At 34.6% G+C, this 24,513-nt stretch overlaps 1 protein-coding gene across 1 annotated transcript in view; it reads left to right on the top strand.

Moving 5' to 3' along the window:
- Nucleotides 1–24,513, top strand: part of Vps8 (VPS8 subunit of CORVET complex) — a 252,174-nt gene that overhangs the window by 73,297 nt on the left and 154,364 nt on the right. The window contains exons 21-24 of the mRNA XM_046462585.2: nt 6,069–6,115; nt 14,969–15,191; nt 19,689–19,778; nt 22,184–22,235. Of these exons, the coding sequence (XP_046318541.1) occupies nt 6,069–6,115; nt 14,969–15,191; nt 19,689–19,778; nt 22,184–22,235 (412 nt within the window). The remainder of the gene's footprint in view (nt 1–6,068; nt 6,116–14,968; nt 15,192–19,688; nt 19,779–22,183; nt 22,236–24,513) is intronic.

Below are 24,513 nucleotides of genomic sequence, written 5' to 3'. Positions count from 1 at the left end.
CCCCCTAATTGATCTCCCTGTACAAATTATTACTGCACTTTATTCCATTTTCCACACAACCCAAGAAAAATATATATCATCTAGATATGATGCTCCCTAATTTAAAAATATTTTAAGGATTTCCCATTGTTCCTGGAGTAAAAATGGGATTCCTCAACAGTTTCTATGGCTTTACATGATATAACCTTGAATAACTGCCACTAATTCTCTCTGTATTCCCACCATGTTAAAATTCTTTGTGTCCCCATTCTCTCTTAACTCACAGTCTTTGCCCATGGTATTCTCTCTACATAAAACAATTCTTCCTCACTTCTTTTTAACTCATCTAGCTCCTATTTATTTTCAGGTCTCAGCTTAATTGATTCTCCCAGTTTCAGTCAGCTCATTTCTTTATAAAAGACTAAGCACTGAAATTACTCATTCAGTGTCACTCTTACGCAGCTACACTATATAAGTTCAAGGACCATGTCTAATTTTTGTCACGGCTGTATTCCCAGCATCTGGTTGAGTGACCTTGATAAATATTTGTTGAAGGAATTTTTAGAAATATAAAAACTTGTGTTGTATACAGTGTTTGCTTTGGGAGTATGTTTTAAATCTAACTCTAAGAGATCAAACTGGGAGTCAAACAGAGACCTTGACATTTACAACATAAATGCCCATAATTATGGCTAATATTATTGTGTGCTATAAGCCTGACAACTATTTTATTAAATCCTTATAATTGAGGGGTAGTTTTTAGTATTTATCTCATTTTACAGATGAGTAAATAGATATACAGAGAGGTTGAGTAACTTGCCTAATATCATAGAAGCCAGTAAATAGAACCACAGTAGACACCCAGGCTGTCTGGTTCAGGAATCGTGACTTGACCTATCTTGTCCTGTCCTATCCTACCTTATACTGTGTTTTAGCTACAATATTTCTTTGATAATCTCAAATCAGTATATTGTCATATGGCTCACTTTTTAACCAGTATTTTATTTTTTATTGGGTCTTTTTAGTTATATATGACAGTAGAATTCATTTTGATATAATATAGCTCACTTTGAAATAGAGAAGACTAAGTAGTTTATGAGTTTTGGGAAGATAATGAAATATATTTTTAAAAAGTGAAAATATAACAATCAATTTTCGGATAATTATGGTAAACATACTTGAATGATTGATTTGAATTGCTAATAGTGTTTTCAAACTCAGAAGCTGGTCAGTTAATGGTGGCAGCAATATTTCAGGTTACTTTATTGTGCTCCATGCATATATATATTTCTAGAACAAGGTAGAGGTATAACTATATGTGAGTCATTTTAATAATGTGAACCAAACTAAAAGGATTTTTAAAATAATATTATCTTAATGAAGATAAAAGATCTTAATGAAGCCTATGTTAATCTATACCAACCTCTTCTTGGAGCTTCATTTAAAATTTCCATGAGACTTAATCATTGAAGGTCATTATTATAGCACTGTGGGCTTATATTTTTTGCATTAAGGGGTCATGGCCAATAGTGAACAGTGACTGAAAGCCAAACAGAATGAGGTGTTAGGAGTTCTCTTTGTGTAACCGATGCTTCTCCTGAAATTATCTGAGGAAAGGACAACAGTGTTGATTTCCAGCACCCTGCTCTCTCCCTGAGCCTCGATTCAAATATTGATTCTGGAGAGTCAGGTCTTTCCTAAAGGTTATTTTATCATTGTAACTGGAAAAAAGGAAAATTACACACATAAACACATACAAAGAAATATCCATATCTGAATAGTACCACTGCTCAGGGTATGTGTATACTAATATAAGGAATACTAGCTGCTGAACTCTGACAGCTCATGGAGATCTATCTGTGTCTTGTGCAAGCACATACACAGTGACTGTCAGTTAAAATTTTGAATCATTTTCAAAGAGTCAAGTTTTTATTACCTGGATGACTTTTTGAATATAAATTAAGAGAATTAATGCCATTGCTCCAAAAAAGCAAAGGAATTTGCATCTGTTCTCATTTCTTTTCAGATGATCCCTATAAAATAAGGAAGGCATAGATTATCTCTTCACTTGGGAGATGTTAAGATAGTCACAATGCAATGAAATAATCTATTCAGTCACTCAAACAATGACAGGCTTAAATTTAGGTTTTCTGTCAGCTCAGTTTTTTTATTCTCATATCCATATTGCCCTCTTTCATAAATCTTAAACATATACACATATCTAACATGAGAAGCAGTCTGTTTCGGCCAATTGAGGGAAGTACATTAAAGAAGAGACTAAGGAAGTATATTATTTCCTTTTTTCTTTTTCTTTCTTTTTTTTTTTTTTTACTTGAAGACAAAAAAACCCCAGCCATTTCTTACTGTCATGTCTTGGTTGTTGAAGCAGTCTCTTCAAGAAAAGCTTAGAACAGAGTTCTTCAAGTAATTGGATTTTTAGATTGTTGTTCTTCAGCTTTTAGTTGGAAAAAATATTTTGGCCTTCATTAAGGATCTTGGAAATACTGTTCTGTTATCTTCTGACATTGAATGTCACTGTGGAAAAATCAGAGGCTAGCCTGACTTTTTCCTTCTCCTAAATGGCAATTTTTTTCTTGACTGTTTTTTTTTTTTTTTTTTTTAATCCAGTCATTTTACTGCTTTGGGTCTCAATATATCGTTTTAGGCCATTTCCACCTAGCCCATGATGTACTTTAAATGTTAGATTTAAGTCTTTTTATTTTAGAAAGACTTTCTTAAATTATATGTTGAGTTACTTGTTCGGTTCCATTGTTGTAATTTTCTGATTCAGGGATTCCAGCTGTGCATATGTTGATGTTTCCTCTTCTCCCTCTCCTTCTTCTCTCTTTCACTCTCCTTCCATTTCTCTTTCCTCTTTTTTTCCTCTCTCTTCCTTCACCACCAAATGCTTCACTCACCACCCCATTCTCTGCAGACTGAATCCCACCTGCCATTGTACTTACTAGCAAATCAGGAAGATAAACACTCTATAAGATACCAGTGGTGTCCTAATTGCTGAATACAATAAACATTTTTCAGATCTTATTCATTCTCAGTGCTGTTTTAAACAGTGGTGACCACTTTTCTTCTTTTTATTTATTTTATTACCTTAAGTTCTTGGTATCCTGTAGGTGGCCTGCTGTGTGCTCTTCTCATTTTCCTCTGTGACTATTCCTGAGTAGGATTTTATTTCCATCTTCTGACCATCTTATAAATATTGGTCTTTCTCAGGAGTTAGTCCATTGTTGGCTGCTTTTTGTCTTTCTCTGTTGTCCCTGAACAATTTTGTTTATTAGCTTGTTTTCTTTGATTACTTAGAAATCTGTAATTCTAATCCAGATATTTCAGGTTACTGTAGGTTGAGCACTCCTAATCCAAAAATCCAAAATCTGAAACGATCCAAATCCAAAAAGTTTTGAGTGCTGACATAATACAACAAGTAAATTCCACACCTGACCTCATATGACATGTTGTAGTCAAAATGTAGGTACACTAAAAATATTGTATAAAATACCTTCAGGCTATCTGTATAAGGTATATTGAAGCATAAATGAATTTTGGGTTTAGACCTTGGTCACATCCCTAAGATATCTCATTGTATATGTGCAGCTATTTCAGAATTTAAAAAAAAAAATCTGAAATTCAAAATGCTTGTGGTTCTAAACATTTCAGATAAGGGACACTCAACATGTGTATCCAGTTGTTATTCAGTATCCAGGTAAAGATGTTTCTCAAATCTACCATGGCCCAAATTGCACTTGGCTTATTTCTTCTAATACCTTCTCCCTTATTTCTTTTCTCATCTTCATCCATCCATCACTCAATCTTGAAACCTAGGAGTTATAGACTCCTCCTGATGTCTTCCATCCCACAATCAATCTGTCAACGACGGTTTTACTTATAAATATTTCTTACTTCTGTCCACTGTTCTTTATGCCTGCTGTCACTACCCACTGTTTTAGTCCCCCGTTTGTTTCTTTACCTGCTGTAATAGGCTTCTATCTTCAGTCTTGGTTTTTTCATATCCTCCCACCATACAGTCACCACAGTGAGCTGTCCAAATGTGTGAATATGATGGTTTCACTCTCCATTAAACCCTGTAGGCTACTTATAGGCCTCAGTACCAGGCCAGGTACTTTTTTTTTTTTTCCCTGTTTTATGGCTTTAATAATTCTAAATATACTTTTAAATATAGTTTCTACCTGGTAATATTATTTGAAGTTTTGGAGGTCTGTTGCTGCTATTTATAGTTTCTGCTGACATAATGACATGGCATTATTTCATGAGGTACTTTCAAATTTTTAATTTTGAGTGTGTCTTCATTTGTGCCTTATCAGTTACACTTTTTTTTTTTTTTTTGCCTTTGGGACTGTCTCTGGAGAGTTTTTAAATATGCTTCTTTCAAGTGCCCATAAGAATATCCTTGGTCAGGATCATTTTTTATGTTAATTTCTTGGCTTGATTGTTACATACTAAGGAAAATAGTGTAAGTTCAAATCCCAAATCTACCTGAGGGCAGGATTTTGATTACAGATCTTGGAGAATACAGATTAACCCCCACTGAGTCCAGCTGAGACAAACTTCCTTGTCATCTTCCTCTGTTAGTAGGTAGATTTTCCCCCCTCTTATGATTTTCTTTTACTAAGATTGCAACTTTTTAAAAGATTCTGGTTTTAGGAAGGTCCCCTGCTTTAATTCTCTATTTTGCAGGATCTAAGGCCTCAGCTTCTTTCTGGTATTCAAACTCAAGCTCTTCTGTGACCAAAAGGCCTATAGGATCGTCTCAGTGATTTCTTGAGGCTTATTGCTTTGGTTTTTCAGTCCCTTTTCCACTTTTTTGACCCTGACTATTGTCTTTATTTTCTTGGGGACTCAGCTGTGTATTTTAAAGGATATTAGATTTCCCCCAACATTCTTGGGGAGTCCTTACCCCTCCCCATAATCTAGCCTACTATATTCTTATTCAGTGTTCAGATTTGATGTAACTCTAACCCTTTTCAGATCTGTGATTTTTGGCTCCTGTTTTTGAAAAATCTGAATAAGATTATAAACCTGTAATATGCAGTCAGGAGAAATGTTGATGACAAGGAGGCAGGATGGGTTAGGGAAAGCCCCTAGAATCCTTCCAGGATTGCAGGTCCTTATTCAGATTTCTCTCTCTCAAATAAGAGGGGTTTCTTAGTTTTGACCATTTTCTCCAACAAGTATAAGCATATGATACTCTTTTTTTCATGCATTGCCTTTTCCATCTGATGGCATTGTTTTTCTGCCTAGAACCTAGGTTTTCTAGGATATTTAAAAGGAAAGCAGTTCCCTGTAGCCATTAGCAAATGTAGGAATACTGTTGAAATCTGATGCTTGGTTACTTGACAGTTTCCAGTCATAATAAACTACTATTTCTCCCTCAAACTGTTACTTTTGAAAAAGGCCAAAATTACAGGTTGCCATTTACTTGGTATGAGTCCATACATGATGATTTAAAGCAATCAAGATGTTATGAAACTGAGAAGTTAAATCAACCTTAAAATAGCTGGTTTGGAGATTGCAATAAAATATGGGCAACCTTAATCACCTGAGCCACCAACCGGACCAACAATTGGATGTATTTTCTTCTGTTTTTTTTTTTTCTTGGAAAATTTTCTTTACAAAGTTATGAGATAAACACATATTTTAACTAGTGTCTGTTTTGATGTTAATATAAACTTTTATATAAACATATAATATTATATTTAAATTATAAATTTTACTTATTATCCCATGTTGTATATGAAATTTAAATCACTTTCTTTTCTCTTTCCCTGTACTCCCCCCTCCTTTCCTTTTGCTCCTTCTGTTATAGATTTGCAATAAACACCATAATGCATAATTTTTTTCCTTAAATGTGTTTAGAATAATTTTTTAGAAATAGAATTACTGGGTCAAAGTGTTTCCATATTTTTAAGACTTTTGACACATAGTGTCAAATTGCTTACAAAAGCTTGGCCCAGAGTTATCCTAATAATCCAACAGCATCTTAAGCAGACCTCTTATTTTACTAATGGGCTGTGCACTGGGGCATGGGGCTGATCTTCTTTATGATTCCTCTACAGGATATGGTACCTGTCATAGTTGATTACTGCCTTCTGCTGCAGCGAAAGTAAGTATGCACTGGCTGTCACATTCAATTATTTTGAACCCAGGTAGCATGGTGTTTATGTATAATTCACTGATATGACTTTTATAAATTTGACTAGATGGGATTTTTAAAATGAATTTACAGAAATTTGATTTTTTAACAGTTTTCCATTCATCTAATGAAATTAACTTTTCCAAAACAAATTCTTATGAGTGTATCATCTCTGAATTTGTGTATCATGATAATGGAGGCAAAGAATGTAACCAACAAAAAAAGAAATACTACATAGGGATCTTAAAAGTAAAAAGTATATTATTCATGTACAGTATATACACTCTTTTTTTTGTGTTAATTCATACACTTTTTTTTTTTTTTTTTTTTTGTGGTGCTGGGGATTGAATCCAGGGTCTTATGCATTCAAGGCAATCACTCTACCAATTGAGCTATATCCCTAGCCCTATACATACACTCTTGTGAACCATCATTAAAACACAGATTTCAAAGCACTAAAAATAAATAAATAAATAAAAAGCCAGATTCATTTTGCAGTGTTTTTTTTTTTTTTTTTTTAAACAAACTAGGGACTGAACCCAGGAATAACTACCACCAAGCTACATCTCCAGTTCTTTTTAGTTTTATTTTGAGACAGGGGTCTTTCTAAGTTGCCCAGGCTGACCTTGAACTTGTGATCCTCCTGCCTTATCCCCTAAGTAACCAAGATTATAGGCATGTGTAACTACACCCGCCTGCAGTGTTGGTTTTCTTAAGTTCTTTTTGTTTAAAATAAACAAGTGTAAATAAACTCTTGATTAGGCTTTGTTGGTTTAAATAGTAACTATTGAATTAATCCACATATGCTAATTCAGTTTTTCACACTCATAATAGTAGTCTAGTGTTGTTTCAAGTCCTTGACATTTATTTATGTAATTTTTGTAGCAACTTATTTAATTTTTATAACAATGAAGTAGGCATTATTAATCCTCATTTTGTAGAAATGTTTCCAGAAGTGCCAAACAAAGGTAGGATACAAACCCAGGAGCTCCTATATTCTTGGTCTCAACCACTAGTTTGTACCACCTTCTAATAGAGAACAAATGCAGGAATCTAATACAGATACTTCTAAAACCCTGTATGATATTGACTTGACTCATGAATTTATATGTATTCTAGTAGCCTGATTCCTAAATTGTTGAAAGTATAAATGAAATTTATCAAGAGGGCAATTATTTGATATGTCAGGCCTTTGTTAAGTCATGGATAGCTATAACTTTGTTTACTTGGGGTTCAGATTCTAATATTTTAGCTATAGTGTTAATGTAATTAGCAAAATGTGTATTTGATAGGAATGTCATTGAGAACATTATATTATACGTTGTCTCCCTTAGAAGAGTATAAAGGAAAAGTTTCTTTCAGATATTAGGGATTGAAATACCTTTGCATTTTCTCGACAGCTAGCTTACTTTTAGCTGATAGACAGTAAATCAGATAGCTAATCACTGCTCTTAGAAGACAAAGCACCGTTGTACATTAACTCTACCCTGTCTTTTCTTAACCTAGTGTTTCCATGCACTATCTTGTTATTTATCTTGTATTTTTTAAAACAGCCTTAAAAGTTTGTGGATCAGTTTACATATTTTATTTCATTCAATCCTTATAATTAAGAAAGATAATGTTATCCTCCTTTTCAGATGAAAAAATGGAGGTAAGGAGGTGTTCTTAATACTAATGAGTACTGCAGTCAACTCAGATCTTCAAATTGAGATAATTGTAAATGTGATGAAATGAAATCCCTCAAAGACTAAATTCTGTTTAGAGTAAGAAGGCATATCTTACCCTAAACGTGGAATATTTTCACCTAGAGTGGAATTTGGCACAAAGTAGCTATTCAGTTGGCCTGATGGCTGAATTAACAAGAGAATTATGGTTTGCAGGGTCACTTGTGATCATTATCTTGGAGCACTTGAATACTCTCATAGTGACATAAACTCAAAATGGCCGTAACAGTTGTAAAACAAAGGATAATATAAGGAAAAATAAAAGCAGATGTTCTGGAGATAAGCATTGCTTTTATATGTGATTTGAAAATATTCTCCAGCTTTATTTAACCTATTGACTGACTGGGAGTACAGTAATTTTTGCATTAAATCACAGTATATAACAAAAGATAAAATCTTGTCTGAATTTTCACCAGATTAGAATCTGTTATCTTATTATCAACTTTTTTCTTTCCTGTAACTTTCCTGGACTCCTTAGCATGTTTTTGTCTGGGCTATACTAAAAGCAAATTTAGTATTTGTTTTTTGAGATCTTGGCAGGGAGGGACCAGTAGTCAGAGTATATTCCTGACCTCTTTTCGGGAAGTGATGTCAGGAGTCCTTTGTCAGCTGTTCCTAGACCTTTTTATAGTTCTTCCCTTCCTTTCTCTTCATGCACTCTTTGATCAAGGGCATGCACTTTCCCCCAAACCATGGTTCAAATAGTATGGCTTTCTTCTCTCAATTCTCTTACCAGAAGCTGAAGATTAGATTGTATTAGATCTGACTTTCTTCTTAGAAAAGTTCCAGCACTTCCAGCTGCCAGCACAGCATATGTGTTCTTTGTCTTTCTTTCATTCTGGTTTCTTTTCCTACTCCTGTTTTTTAGGTTCTAGTAAAGTCAGAAGGGATAGGGCAGCATTGCCATCAATATCAGAAAGTTGGTGCTTTTAAACTAAGCAGTGGGTTAGACATTCCTTCTTTTGTTGTAGATTCATTTTCTTGCTCTTGTTTTCTTCTTACCTTACTGCTTTTTAAAAAAAATCTGAATGTTAAGATCCTATATATGGGCATGAGCTTAGGAGAAAGAATGGAATAACTCGATTTTTTGTATCCAGGCTGTCTTTTAGTTCCTTTCCCTTTCAAACATGCAATAATTAATAGCTTTATTAGATGTTAAAATCTTATGTTTAATTAAATAGTTCAGTGTAATCACTCTTAATGGTAGAGATTTTATAATTTTTTCTTAAAGTTGGCATAGATAATAAAGTTAAAAATGGTGAAGTCCCTAGGCTTAATTGAAGCAAAAGATTATTAGATATGTGTAGTTCATTCAGTTATGGTATCTTTCTTCTTAAACTGATATTCTCTTTATACCATTTTCTTTGACATTTTGTTACACTTATGTCTAGAGTCTTCTACAGTCCCATGTTTGCAAAATATTTGTGACATTAACATTGCCTTAAGGAATGCTCAGATTGTACATAATGCAAATACAATCTTAAAAAACATATTCTAGTTCTAAGCCAATTTAAATAACTTCTTCCACTTGTAGAGTCACCAAACACTCAGTCTTGGCCCACAGATGCCTTTATATTAATATCTTCTGATAGAATACATTCTTTTTATTCTCTGTCTTTTTTGAGGGGGGGGGGTTACTGGGGATTGAATGCAGGGGCACACAACCACTGAGCCACATCCCCAGTCTTATTTTGTATTTTATTTAGAGACAGGGTCTCACTGAGTTGTTTAGCGCCTCACTGTTGGCTAAGGCTGACTTTGAACTCTAGATCCTCCTGCTTCAGCCTCTGGAGCTGCTGGGATTACAGGTGTGTGCCATGGCGCCCAGCTTCTCTCTCTCTCTCTCTCTCTCTCTCTCTCTCTCTCTCTCTCTCTCTCTCTCTCTCTTTGTGGTACTGGAAGTTGAATGCCAGGTTGCTTTCTACTAATGAGCTACATCACTAGCCCTGAATTTTATTTTGAGACAGGGTGTCACTAAGTTGCCTAAGCTGGCCTTGAACTTGAGACCCTTGTACCTTAACCTTCCAAGTTGCTGGAATTCCAGACATGTACCACTGCACTCAGGCGCACTCCCCCCCCCCCCCCACTTTCTTGCTAGGGATCAAATTTTGTGTTTTTATTTTCATAAATCATATTATTTCTTATGAGGGCCAAATTATATTTATAATATACTCTTTGACATTAATTTTAACTCAATATCACCATTATTACACTGTAATCACCATTATTACCTCATAGTATAATTCATATACCCTTATACCCAGCAATATTAATTGAATCAATGTATATATCATATATATTTCTTTTTAATATATACTTAATATCTCTTTTATAATATAAAGTCCTTCATATTATGGCAGGAACCACATTTGTTTTTCTCTTATAGGGCATACTAATCAGTGTATCATGGACATCATTATGGACTAAGAATTGGCTTTAGAGTTTTTGTGATTTACTTAAAATCAGAAATGACAGGAATTCTGTTTTTGTATATTTATACTTTATTTTCATAATTCAGTCTCTGTTCTACAATTTTATTTTAATTTTTTTTTCAGTTTGAGACAAACAATACAAACTGTTTCAAGGCTTTTTATAGGACTCTTAATGATTGGTCATTTTGCCTATAAACATACATACTGTATAACTCTCTAGTAGCTATAATGTCAGTTTTATTTTGGAAATAGCTCCAGAGCTAATGTGAAACATAATCATAATTTTGAACATTGTTTAAAAATAGACACTTACTATATGTTAATTATATCAATAAAGCAGTTATAAAGTAAAAAAAGATTAATGTTCTCTGTACATGATATTGACCACTATATTTCTCTAAGGAAATCTCCAGAGCTGTTGAGAAGCCATCATTCAAATGACTAAAGTTATATAGGAAGTTGAACCAAAAGTATTTCTGTTAAATCCAAAGTGAAGCTTCAGTGGTTTTTTGATATGCAGAATGTTTGTTCAGTCATGTTGTTCAACATCAGGCTTAGTGTTTGAGAAACAGAAATATCTTAATCATGAAGCATGTTTGAGGAACTAGATGTTTTGGTGACCATTTTCTTGATAACTGCATGTTTAAATTTTAATTATTAAAAAATAGGGGAGAAAGGTACCATATCTTTAATTTTATAATAGCTTTGTTGAGGTATAATTCACATACCATAAAATTTACCCTTTTAAAGTATATAATTGAGTAGTTTCCACATCAAGTTAATTCGTGGTTTTTTTTTTTAATCTTTACAACATTTTGAACACAACTTCTTAAAGTTCACTTGAATTTTGCTTTTACACAGTAAAAGTACACAAGAAAACAACCAAATCAACTTTGAATTTATTAAATCTCACTTATATTTAATGGAAATTAATTTATTTGGTTCTGGTTACATATTTAGTATAATTGGCAGGTACTTTTGATTGATGATACCCAGGCTCTCTGTCTCGGAATTTGTAATTATCTCATAATCAAAGCAGTTCATATTAATAAAATTATACAATTGATAATGTATGAAGTGAATTTAGCCATTTTTCTCTATTTGACGTAAAAATGATAAACTTCAACAATATCTTCAGTATGAGTATTAGAAAAATCTCTTTGATGGCTCTCTCTTATTCATGGTAGATTTTTCTGTGATAGTTGTTATAGGAAGCTCAGCTTGAAATGATAAGTAGCAGGGTTGAATCCAGCCAGCCCTTCTAGGAAACAAAGTCTGCACCCTGGAGAATACCTAAATATAGAAAGAAACATGAGAGCTGAAAACTGTTGTGTGTGTGTGTGTGTGTGTGTGTGTGCGTGCTTATCTCTTTCCTCCCTCTCCTGATGCCCTAATAAATATTCTCCCAGAAAGATGAAACTATGCCTTAGAATTCTGTTGTTTTTTATTTTGAGGTAGAGATGCAGGAGTTGCTGAGTTTTACTTTTTTTGCTTGCCTTTTTATAGCTTTTGATTAGTTAAAAACAAAATGTGTGGTCTTGCCATTAATCTTATCAAATTGCATGCTACTCTTTGTCACAGGAGCACCTTGTCTGTCAATTTTTATGTTCTTTTTACTTAAATTTTAGCTATCTTTTATTCTCCTTGTCAAGGCTTTTTGTATTGAACTAAAATATATAATTATCTTCCTTAGTATGTTTTTTAAAAGTACATTATATAGTACAAGGTCTGTGAAACATGACATTTTCTGTGAATTCATAATTTTGTTATTTTTTTATAGTAAAACTTGATTAATCTCAGTTTCTTTTGCCTGGCTAGTAATCGGTAATCACAAAGTGTGATGACTTATTGATTAAAATGAAACTAACATGAAAAATATTCTGATAAATGTGAAGCAGAGGGAAAAAATGATGGAAAAGTTATATTTGTGTATTTGAGAAAAAATAAATGGATATAGATTTTCCCCCAGGATATTGTGAATGCTATTCCTTGGAAGGTGACATGTGATTCTAGTATAGTTGAAGCCAGACAGTCTGCCACCTATCTACTTTTAGGACTTCAGATGAGGCAAAACCCCATCCCATTCCTTTTGTTTGTTTTGTTTTTTTCTTTTAATGTCCAGGGCACTGAACTTGGAGCTTTGAGTATGCCAAGCTACACTCTGCTACCAAGCTAAACCCCCAACCCCAGTCCCTAAAAGGTCAAGAGCTTCCTTGATCTTTTATTGGAACTTGTCATGAATAGACAAGTGGATAAACAAATCATCCACCATTTTCCAACAGTTGAACAATTGACAAGAGAGATATATATATATATATTTATTTATTTATATATATATTATACATATCAACAAAATTAATGATCCTAACAGGTAAATAAAATTAGCATAGTTTTTATATTTAAAAAATGGAATGAATAAGTGAATGATACAAGACAATAAAGTTTGTGAATTAAAACAGAACTTGTTCAATTTTGCCATTTATAAAAACTTAAAAACAATGATGTTGTTTAATTTGTACTTGTTAAATTATTAAGAGGAAAAACCAGTTGTCTCATGAAATTCATATGATAATATATTGATGGTGGCACTGTTAATTGATACTGTGATACTTTTTGAAGATAATTTAGTCACATATTTCAAGTGCACATTTAGTCACACATTTCAAATTTTTCCTTTCTTTCTTTATTTCTTCTTCTTTTTTTTTTTTCTTCCTTTTGCTAGGGATCAAACCCAGGGCCTCTCACATGCTAGGCCAGCACTCTATTACTCACCTACAACCCCTACTCCTCATATCTTTTCACTTAAGTTAAATTCCTAAAAGTTGAATGACTAAGTAATTGTGCCCTCAAAGTGGAAAAGGACATATATGTAGATGTTTATTGTGACATCACCTGAAAAAGCAAATATAGTGACATAGCCAACATTATAGGAATAATTAAGCAAATTCTGATGTTGAAGCATTGTTAAACAAAATGGTAATTTTACAGAGTAAGTAGCTACTGAGAAAGGGAAACTCTTATACACTATTGGTCTAGTCAAAATGGAAAACAGTATAGAGATTCCTCAAGAAACTAGAAGTAGAGCTCCCATATGATTCGGCAATGCCACTACTGAATAGACATTCAAAGTGTTGAAGAAATACCAGTACTCCCTTGTTTATTACAGAACAATTTACAATAGCCAAGATATGGAATCAACTGAGAGATCCATCAACTCTGAATGGATACAGGAAATACGGTAGATATACACAGTGGAATTACTCTTCAGACATAAAAGAGCGAGGTCCTGCCAATTATAGCAACATAGATGAACCTGGAGGACATTATGTTAAATGATACAAGTCGAAGAAAGACACATACTGCATGTTCTCATGTCTAGAGGCTAAAAAGTTGAGCTCATAGAAATAAAGAGTAGGATAATGGTTACCAGAGGCTGGCAAGGATAGGGGGTAACAGGAGATGGAGAAAGGAGGATTAAAGGGTACAGAAATGCAGTTGAATACAAGGAATAACTTATAATGTTTTGGAACACAGTAGGACAACTGTGGTTAACAACAATTAACTGTATATTTCAAAATCGCTGATAGGATTTTGAATGTTCCCAACACAAAGCAATGATAAATGTTGGAGGTAAAGGATATGCCAATTACCTTGATCTGATCATTATACATTGTATACAAGTATTGAAATATCACACTGTTTCCCATAAACATACATTATGTTCTCTTTTAAAAAAATAAAAATAAACCAGGTATAGTGCCTTACCCCTATAGTCCCAGCTACTCAGGAGGCTGAGATGGGAGGATCACTTGAGCCTAGGAGTTTGAGTCTAGCCTGAGCAACATAGTGAGACCCCCATCACTAAACAAACAATTAAATAAATGAAATATATTTAAATATATTTAAAATTGGAGACTTTTACAAACCCAGAAGAGTAAATAGCTATTTAGAATAATACTTATCATATCATATGTCATGAAAACAGAATTCAAAATGTCTATGCTAAGTATACCTCAAATTATGGACTGCTTACAGAAGAAATATGAGATGAGTCACACATAGTGTTGAAGTTGGTGGCACTGAGAGTAATTAAATTTTTTCTGCAATAAAATTGTTTCTAGGTATGTGTTTTAAACATTAAACATTTTTCTTCTTCTCTCATTAATAATCATTGCCCAATCCCTTTGGGAAGAAAAGTTTGGAGCTAAAGAAGTTTATTGGTTCTGAAGGTCACCTATAATATTTAGATAATAGAAAAGTTAAATTATAAGTAGTCCTTTTTTCCCCTACTCCATCATGGCTGCTCTCTTACCTACACCCTTTACTTCTGCCTGTAAGAAACAGTGTGCCATAGTAGACTGAACAAAGAATTTAGGCCAGAAGTCTGGTTTCCAGTTCTGATTGTTGTGTTCACTATGTGCCTTTCAACAACTTATTCAGTTTCTCTTATTTATAAAAAGAAGTATTGGGAAGATTAATATCTGTATCTGTATATATCTACATATAGATATATATTGACATAAAGACTTTTGCAATATAAAACTACATAGATATTGTTACTGTTTTTATTAAGTTTTTGAAATGCGGGGGGATGATATATACTAAGCAGACTAAATTTAATGGGTATTTGGAATGTTTCTAAAATTATTTTTCACTTTCTGTTATAGGGATCTTTTATTTAGCCAGATGTATGACAAATTAAGTGAGAATTCAGTGGCCAAAGGAGTGTTTCTGGAGTGCCTTGAACCATATATTTTGAGTGATAAATTGGTGGGGATCACACCCCAGGTTATGAAAGACTTGATTGTTCATTTCCAAGATAAAAAATTAATGGAAAATGTGGAATCCCTCATTGTACATATGGATATCACCAGCCTAGATATTCAGCAGGTGAGTTTGTAGACAGCATATTAACTTAACAGAATAAATATTATTCCTTTATTGATTTTATTTACCTGACTGGTAAGGCCTTTCTCTGCCTCTTTAAAAGCCAATCAAAATCCCAACGGCATTTCTTGTAGAAATAGAGAAAGCAATCATGAAATTCATATGGAAAAATAAAAGACCCAGAATAGCAAAAACAATGCTAAGCAGGAAGGGTGAATCAGGTGGTATAGCGATACCAGACTTCAAACTATACTACAGAGCAATAGTAACAAAAACAGCATGGTACTGGTACCAAAACAGGCGGTTGGACCAATGGTACAGAATAGAGGACACAGAAACCAATCCACAAAACTACAACTATCTTATATTTGATAAAGGGGCTAAAAGCATGCAATGGAGGAAGGATAGCATCTTCAACAAATGGTGCTGGGAAAACTGGAAATCCATATGCAACAAAATGAAACTGAATCCCTTTCTCTCGCCATGCACAAAAGTTAATTCAAAATGGATCAAGGAGCTTGATATCAAATCAGAGACACGCCGTCTGATAGAAGAAAAAGTTGGCTACGATCTACATACTGTGGGGTCGGGCTCCAAATTCCTCAATAGGACACCCATAGCACAAAAGTTAATAACTAGAATCAACAAATGGGACTTACTTAAACTAAAAAGTTTTTTCTCAGCAAAAGAAACGATAAGAGAGGTAAATAGGGAGCCTACATCCTGGGAACAAATCTTTACTCCTCACACTTCAGATAGAGCCCTAATATCCAGAGTATACAAAAAACTCAAAAAATTAGACAATAAGATAACAAATAACCCAATCAACAAATGGGCCAAGGACCTGAACAGACACTTCTCAGAGGAGGACATACAATCAATCAATAAGTACACGAAAAAAATGCTCACCATCTCTAGCAGTCAGAGAAATGCAAATCAGAACCACCCTAAGATACCATCTCACTCCAGTAAGATTGGCAGCCATTATGAAGTCAAACAGCAACAAGTGCTGGCGAGGATGTGGGGAAAAAGGTACACTTGTACATTGCTGGTGGGACTGCAAATTGGTGCAGCCAATTGAGAAAACAGTATGGAGATTTCTTGGAAAGCTGGGAATGGAGCCACCATTTGACCCAGCTATTCCCCTTCTTGGTCTATTCCCTAAAGACCTAAAAAGAGCATGCTACAGGGACACTGCTACATCGATGTTCATAGCAGCTCAATTCACAATAGCGAGACTGGAACCAACCTAGATGCCCTTCAATAGACGAATGGATAAAAAAAATGTGGCATTTATACACAATGGAGTATTACTCTGCATTAAAAAATGACAAAATCATAGAATTTGCAGGGAAATGGATGGCATTAGAGCAGATTATGCTAAGTGAAGCTAGCCAATCCCTAAAAAACAAATGCCAAATGTCTTCTTTGATATAAGGAGAGTAACTGGGAACAGAGTAGGGATGAAGAGCAGGAGAAGATTAACATTAAACAGGGATGAGAGGTGGGAGGGAAAGGGAGAGAGAAGGGAAATTGCATGGAAATGGAAGGAGACCCTCAGGGTTATACAAAATTACATACAAGAGGAAGTGAGGGGAAAGGGAAAAAAATACAAGGGGGAGAAATGAATGACAGTAGAGGGGGTAGAGAGAGAAGAGGGGAGGGGAGGGGGGATAGTAGAGGTTAGGAAAGGCAGCAGAATACAACAGACACTAGTATGGCAATATGTAAATCAATGGATGTGTAACTGATATGATTCTGCAATCTGTATACGGGGTAAAAATGGGAGTTCATAACCCACTTGAATCAAAGTGTGAAATATGATATGTCAAGAACTATGTAATGTTTTGAACAACCAACAATAAAAAATTTAAAAAAAAAAGCCCAATTGAGTACTTCTGGCAAGTTGTCTTATAAACTTGTAGTTTTCAGTGTAGTTGTTAGGACTCTATATAAGTCTTAGGACTGTATGTAAGCTGGATAATATAATGCTTGCAAACTGGAGATTATGCCTTATATTTCTTTGACATTCTCCAGAGCTCTTGGCATAGAGTTGACATTGCTCAATAAATGCTTCTTGACTGATCCAAATTTGTTTGTTCAACTAAGGGTCCTTTCACATAAACAATAGAATATTTTTACCTAAGAGAATGATGCCATTTAAAAATATATATATATATTTTAGGTAGACTCAATATCTTTATTTTTATTTTTATGTGGTGCTGAGGATCAAACCCAGTGCCTCATGCATGCTAGGAGAGCACTGTACTGCTGAGCCACAACCCCAGCCCATATGATGCCACTTTTTAGATAGCTAGTATATAAGGTCAGAGTTAAATTTTGAAATGCGGAGAATGGTATGAGAGGTAAATTAGCATAAGTAGTGTGCTATAGTAGAGAATGAGAAGCTCCTTTAGATTGGCTAATTATAGAAAATCTTTCTGAGGAGGTGACATAGAGTCTTAGAATCTGAATGACAAGAAGGATCAGTAATGCAAAGATCTTTGAATAGAAGACTATTATAGGTGAAGCTAATGTTTAAAAAAAAAAAAAAAGAAGATTCTGCCTTGAATTTTCAAGTAACAGTAAAAGGGCAAGCAGATCTGGAACATAATGGAAAAGAGAAGTAGACTCTGCAGGGCAAGGTACACATTTTCCCATTTTATTCTGGGTTCTTAATAAAATCATTAGAATTTTTTTTTGGTACCCAGGGATTGAACTCGGGGGCACTTAACCACTGAGCCACATCCTCAGCCTTTTTTTTTTTTTTTTTTTTTGCATTTTATTTAGAGACAGGGTCTTACTGAGATACTTAAGGCCTCGCTAAGTTGCTGAGCCTGGCTTTAAACTTGCAATCCTCTTGCCATGATCCTCCTGCCTCTACCTCCCTAGCCACTGGGATTACAGGCATGCACTACTGCGTCCCGCTTACGATTTTTTAAGAAAGATCACCCTGGTTCCAGAGATGGTAGCAGTGAGATGGAGAGAGTCAGCCTGATTTTTGCTGTTTGGGAGGTATAATTGATTTACTGATGAATTAGATGTCAGTGTAGGAATGAGAGAATTTAAAGGCAATGTCCAAGTTTTTGTTTTGTTTAATAGCTTGAGAAATAGGATGGATAGTGATTCCTTTAAGAAGATTGGAAGACTGGAGGAAGTCTTAGTCTGAGAGACAAAATGAGGAGTCTTGCTTTGCCATTTTATTTTGAAATAGCTGCTAGACATTCAGGTGAAGATATTAAGGAAGTGGTTGGATGGGTCAGAGAGAAGGTTACAAGTGCGTTAGTTATCAGTAAAGAGATGTATGAGCATGGCACTGGCTAAAGAGAGGATAGAGAAAGAAGAGAAGAGTCCCAGAACATTTCATTTTCTAGAAACACTCTCCCAGGACACCTCACTTCCATTTTTCTATTTAACCCTCTGGCTAGTCTCTATCATTCTCCAACCTCTGATCTTCTACTTCAGTCCTCTTGTCACTCAATGGTATTATATAATTCTCATAGGAACAGAATATAGAATACCCTGTAGTTCAAGTCATAACTGTTCCTTTTTTGTGTGTGTTTTACCAAGTTGATTTCTCTCCATCCTTAAATACTTCAAGCTCCTTTTCACTATAGTTCTTTCGTCCTGATTGTCTTCTGCCTGCAGAATCCCTCATTTCCTTTTCTGCTTTTTGTCCCCATGCATGCATCCTTTAGGTACTAGCTTAAATGTTTTATGTACTCTCAGCTTTTTTTTTTTTTTTTTGTACCAGAGATTGAACCCCAGGGTGCTTAACCATTGAGCCACATCCCCAACCCTTTTAAAATATTTTATTTAGAGACAGGGTCTCACTGAGTTGCTAAGGGCCTTGCTAAATTGCTGAGACTGGCTTTGAACTCTCGATCCTCCTGCCTCAGCCTCCCAAGCTGCTGGGATTACAAGTGCATGCCACTGCACCTGGCTCAGGGATGACTTTTTGAATACTCCAAATCAAGTTAGGTTCTTTTATAATGTTTTTTTCATATTTGTAGGTCATTAATTTTTTATATACTTGAATATCTTCTCTACGTCAAAACTCATACTATTTTGTACTCCTCTTTTTTTTTTAATTGGGTATCTAGGATAAATGTAAGCTCTATAAAGGTAGGGAATAGATCTGGATTTGTCTGTCATTTTATCCCCAGTGCCTAAGAGAACCCAAATATAAATGTTTGGTAAATAGTTGTAGAACTATTGAGAAGAAGCAAAATGAATAATGGAAAGGATAAAGAGGAAATAAAATTAGACATTGGACAACGCTTAAAAGTAGTTATTGTACTATTAAAATAATATTGAACCTACAATATCTGTTACCTAGCCATTGTGTTTGAGTTGCTTCAATTTCAGTTTTTACCAGAGAAGAAAGAAGAACAAATAAGGAAGAAAACTCAAGATATTTTCCATTCTTAAAGCTTTAAGTGGTTTAATTGGTGAGACTTAGTAAATTATATAGATCAAGTGACTTTTCCTTTTTTATAGGTAGTTCTCATGTGCTGGGAAAATCGTCTATATGATGCTATGATCTATGTCTATAACAGAGGCATGAATGAGTTTATTAGTCCAATGGAGGTAAGATATTTTGTAACTTAAGACATAAATTTAATATTGTCTACTAATTTTTTCCCTGTTCTTATTTTGCTTTGAACATCTGATTATCTTAAAATTTCCTCTTGATTTATTAGACTTGCATCTGTTTTAGCTTGGGTCTTTTAAGTAGTCTTTACTAAATTATTAATTAATTAATTTTTGGTGCTGAGGCTCGAACCCAGGGGCTCATGCATGATAAGCATTTGCTCTACCACTGAGCTACACCTCAGCCCAGAAGTCTTTAATTTCATGTCTTCTGCCATTGTTTTCTTGCCTATCCATGTAAATAGAAATTTATATCCCAGGGAACAGTTGAAAAAATTAAAAGTAATGCTTACTTGTTAGACTGTAAGCTTTTTTCCTCCAAGGAATTTTTCAACTGTAGCAACTTTCCTAAGAGGTTTAAGAAATTTGTTTTATATAATTATTGTAAATAATAAATGTGTTGTTGCTTACTGCTGTTTTGCATATACATTCTGCTGAGGGAGGTCCTGAGAATGGTAGGATGTCATTATTTGTTAATTACTAATGTATTGTTTTTCCAAATTTGAAATTTTATAACATTTGTGGTAATTTTTTATTCTCCTTTCCAAGAGAGTTAAAAAAGCATTTATGCTTTTATTTTATCCATCTTGTCATTGCCTTACATTAAGGACAGATTGGATAATGGCGCTACAGATATATGTGGTATACCCTCAACCCACTGCTTTATTATAGTGACTAATGCACCCCAACAGAGTCAGGAATCCACTGAAAACATCTAGTCAATTTTATTTGGCAAATTTAATACCATCCAAAAACTGTTCTCAGTATTACTAAGTCTGCAGTTGTTCTATGGAATTTCAGCCTTCTTTGAGCATACTAGCTTAGTAGTGTGTTTATTCCTTTAATTCATAACTCTTCAAATTTAGTTGTACCTCTCATCTCTTGAGTGCTTCATCCCTACTCTCCAGGTTTTGACCCTGATTGTGTATATGTCAAGAAAGGATTCTTTCTCTTAATACCTCTCAGCTGCTAAATCATCAAGGTTCATTACTGAGAAAGGCCCTGAGAAAGACTTAGTTACCTCCTCAGTGAGGTCCAGTGCTATCCTATGTACAGAAATGTTCTCTGTGCCAACACTAGTCCCCAGTTGGGAAGAATTAATTCAGTTTCTAGTGTATCTCAAAGTAATCCCTCAAAGCAGATCCAAATTTGATACATTCTACATTTACAAAAATGATTGCTGACTTTTATGTTGCTTTTGAAATTTTTCTTTTGTGTGGATTGTTTTATTCCTCACAGTCTGATTTACATTTATACCTATACATCTCAAACGGAACACGAGGCTATTGAGGTTGCCTAATGGCTTTCAGCAGGAGCTTGGTATTTGTTATAAACAGTCATTTTAGAGATTTTAACCATGGGAAGTTAGGTGGTTCCTCTTTTATAATTCTCTGTCTATAAAGAAATCACTTTTCAGTGTTTAAAGTTTAGCTCTTTTAGCACTTGGGGAGGTCTGCATTAAGGGAAGATATCCTATCTTTTGAAATTTTTTAGACTTTCTAAATGAAAGACATTGTCATCCGTTTGAAGTGACTACGGTAGCCTCTGAAGTCTTTCCTTTGTTCAGTTTTGGCTGCTTCTGAAGGAAAAGTAGTGCCTTGTGTTAAGAGGACAAATGTTGCCTCTATCAACTTAGGTCTCAATGATGGGAGGCAACAAAGGGGGTGTCGAGGAGGATGTGAATTTATCTGACAATATACATATTTACAGGAGAAAAGACAAGGCTTATCCATGGTAGCACTCACTAATAAGTAGCTCTGCTGAGTAGCCAAAGGTGAAGTTTTGTATACCAGCTTAACAAAAATGGGGGAGACAGTGGAGTTGGGACTTCAATGGGAAGGTATGGAAAGTTCTAGGCTTTTTGGTGCTAATAGAAGTGAATTTGCACCTTCTTGGAAAAGGTCAGTCTTCTCCCAAATAAGACACTCCTTCTAGGGGTTCCATGAGACTATATTTTGGGGAGGCTTAAATTAAGATAGTTTTTTCTATGCTATGGAGTGTTTAGATGTTTTCAGCTTAAAGTAATCTTCATCATCACTTTGGTGAGATATTAATCTCTTCATTTGCTTATTTTTTTTAAAAGAAGAAAGCCTCTTTAAGAACCTAAGTCTTATATCAAAAATTATAATCTCAGCAAAGACCTTCATGTAACTGGTATTAAATGTTTAATATCACAATGATTTTCCATTGTGCTATTTCTAAATAGTTCATGTACACATTAAGTTTTTATATTTAATCGAATTCCATCAGAGAAAGGAAATTGATAAAATAAGATTCTTGATTATCTTTAAAAAATGTTGTCCTTTGAAATGATGTTGTTTTTTTTGTTAATTTTAATGCAGAAGCTTTTCAGAGTCATTGCTCCTCCTCTGAATTCAGGAAAAACACTAACAGGTATTACTTTTCTAAGCCTTAATTTTTTCTTTCTTTTGTATTTTAAGGTATTATTTAAATGTTATAAAATTCAATTCACCAATTATATGTGTACAGTGGAATTTTGCTAATCATTATAATCATATAATCACCACCCTAATCAAACCATAGAAGAAACTATGTAATTACTCATACTTAAAATTTTCCATGTAATCCTTTGTACTTCAGATATCCCTTGTGATAGTGGATGTTTAGAAGTGTGTTATTTTCTACCTATTTGTGAATTTCTCAATTTCCTTCTGATATTGATTTCTATTTTTGTTCTGTAGTCAGAGGATATACTTTCTGTGACTTCTTTTTTTATTTTTTTGCTTTCACAGGTAGTCTTTTCTGGAGAATATTTCATGTGCAGTTGAGAATAATGTATTGAATGTGTTTTGTTGTTTAGTGGAACATTCTGTAGCTGTCTGGGAGGCTTGGAACCATCAGAAGTCCAGTTCCACTGCTACTTGATGAAGCCAATAATTTGAGGGACTGAGTGACAGGAGAAGAAAGAACTTTATGGGCAATAAGCCAGCTGATAGAAAATGGAGAGCTGTCACCCAAATTCTGTCTAGTCAGAGATCACTAACATAAAAGCTTATGTGGATAAGTCTGGATAGTCTAAATTTAGTTATAGCCCGGTGGGCACTGGAATGGTCATTAATTCTTGGAGTAGTCAGTTCCCTTGATGTGCTTTGCTGTTGTTCATGGGTTACCAGGTATCCAGGCATTCCCGGTTCCTAAAAAAAAATCTAAAGAAAGAACTGATTAGTAGGTCATGTGACTGGAGTTATTCTTTGATTTTTTTTCCCTTTATTTTTCTTGTCAGGTAAAGCTGACTTTATTGGTTAATTATTTGAGGAGTGAGACATAGGAGAGTGAGGCAAAACAAACTATGAAAAATGACTTGCTAGTGCTAGAAACAAGTTTTCCTCTTCACTGGCTTCAATTATCAGACTGGTTAGCAGTAGGAGCAAGTTAATCTACTGAGTGGCTTCAGGCTTATAGTTTGTTCAAGTCTTCTATTTCCTATTTATCTTCCACTACTTCTTTTATCCATTATTGAAGGTATGGTATTAAAGTCCTCAGTTGTTCAATTGTCTGTTCCTTGTGTGTGTGTTCAATTCCCTGTTGCAGGGAATTGAACCTAGGGCCTTGCACATGCTAGGCAAGTGCTCTACCACTAAACTATATCCCCAGTCCTTTTCTTTCTTTTGAGACACAGTCTTGATAAATTGCCCACACTGGCCTTGAACTTGGAATTACTCTGCCTCATCCTCCCAAATAGCTAGGATTATAGGCATTCACCACTGTGCCCAGCTGAATTGTCTGTTTCTCATTTCAGTTCTATCAGTTCTTGCTTATTTTTTTATAGCAAGTATACACAAAATAATTTTTACTTGAATTAATGACAGTTTCATCCAACAATCTATAACCTGCTTAAAAACTATGATACTTCTGGAATTTTATACAATCTTTCTTTTGTGCTCTAGTTTTCAAAAGCTTTGATAATTCTATTTCTTATAAAACATTTCTTATGTTCATGGTGAATAAATTGGTGGCATTTCTACCATAGTCCTAGTCCTAAGACCCATCTCTTGAAGGTACCAACAAATCAGGTCTGGCTACTTGCTTTAAAAATCAAAGAGAGGGCTGGAGTAAAGAGAGGGCTGAGTGAGCTCAGTGGTAGAGTCTTGCCTGGCATGTATGGGGCACTAGGTTCGATCCTTAGCATCACATCAAAATAAATAAAGAAAGGAGATATTGTGTCTGTCTATAACTAATAAGTGTGTGTGTGTGTGTGTGTGTGTGTGTTTTCCAAAGAAAAATGTAATGATGAAAAGTAGGAAAGGAACTTGAATCAATATAGCTATACTGGGAAGATTAAGGAGAATAGCATTTCCAATCCTGTCTTTGGTGGTATTAACATGAGTTTCCAGATTACATAGAAAAAGTGGACCAGAAATGTGCATAGTCAAGCAGTCTTGATCACACTGTGTGGTTTGATTGATCATTATCCCAGGACTGGTTGGGCAGGGCCTTGTGCATAAGAAAGTTGCTGTTGCTGTGGTACACACCTGTAATTCCAGTGACTTAGGAATCTGAGACAGGAAGATTGCAAGCTTGAGGCCAGACTCAGTAACTTAGCAAGGCCCTTAGCACCTTAGTGAGATGCTGTCTTAAAATACAAAATGAAAAGAACTAGAGATGTAGCTCAGTGGTAAAGTGTCCCTGGGCTCAATCCCCAGTACCCTAT

This window comes from Marmota monax, unplaced genomic scaffold, assembly GCF_021218885.2.
Source record: "Marmota monax isolate L192 unplaced genomic scaffold, Marmota_monax_Labrador192_F-V1.1 WCK01_AAM20220418_F8-fsc00100, whole genome shotgun sequence".
Taxonomy (NCBI): Eukaryota; Metazoa; Chordata; class Mammalia; order Rodentia; family Sciuridae; genus Marmota; species Marmota monax.
This window is presented reverse-complemented; position numbering and strand designations above follow the sequence as displayed.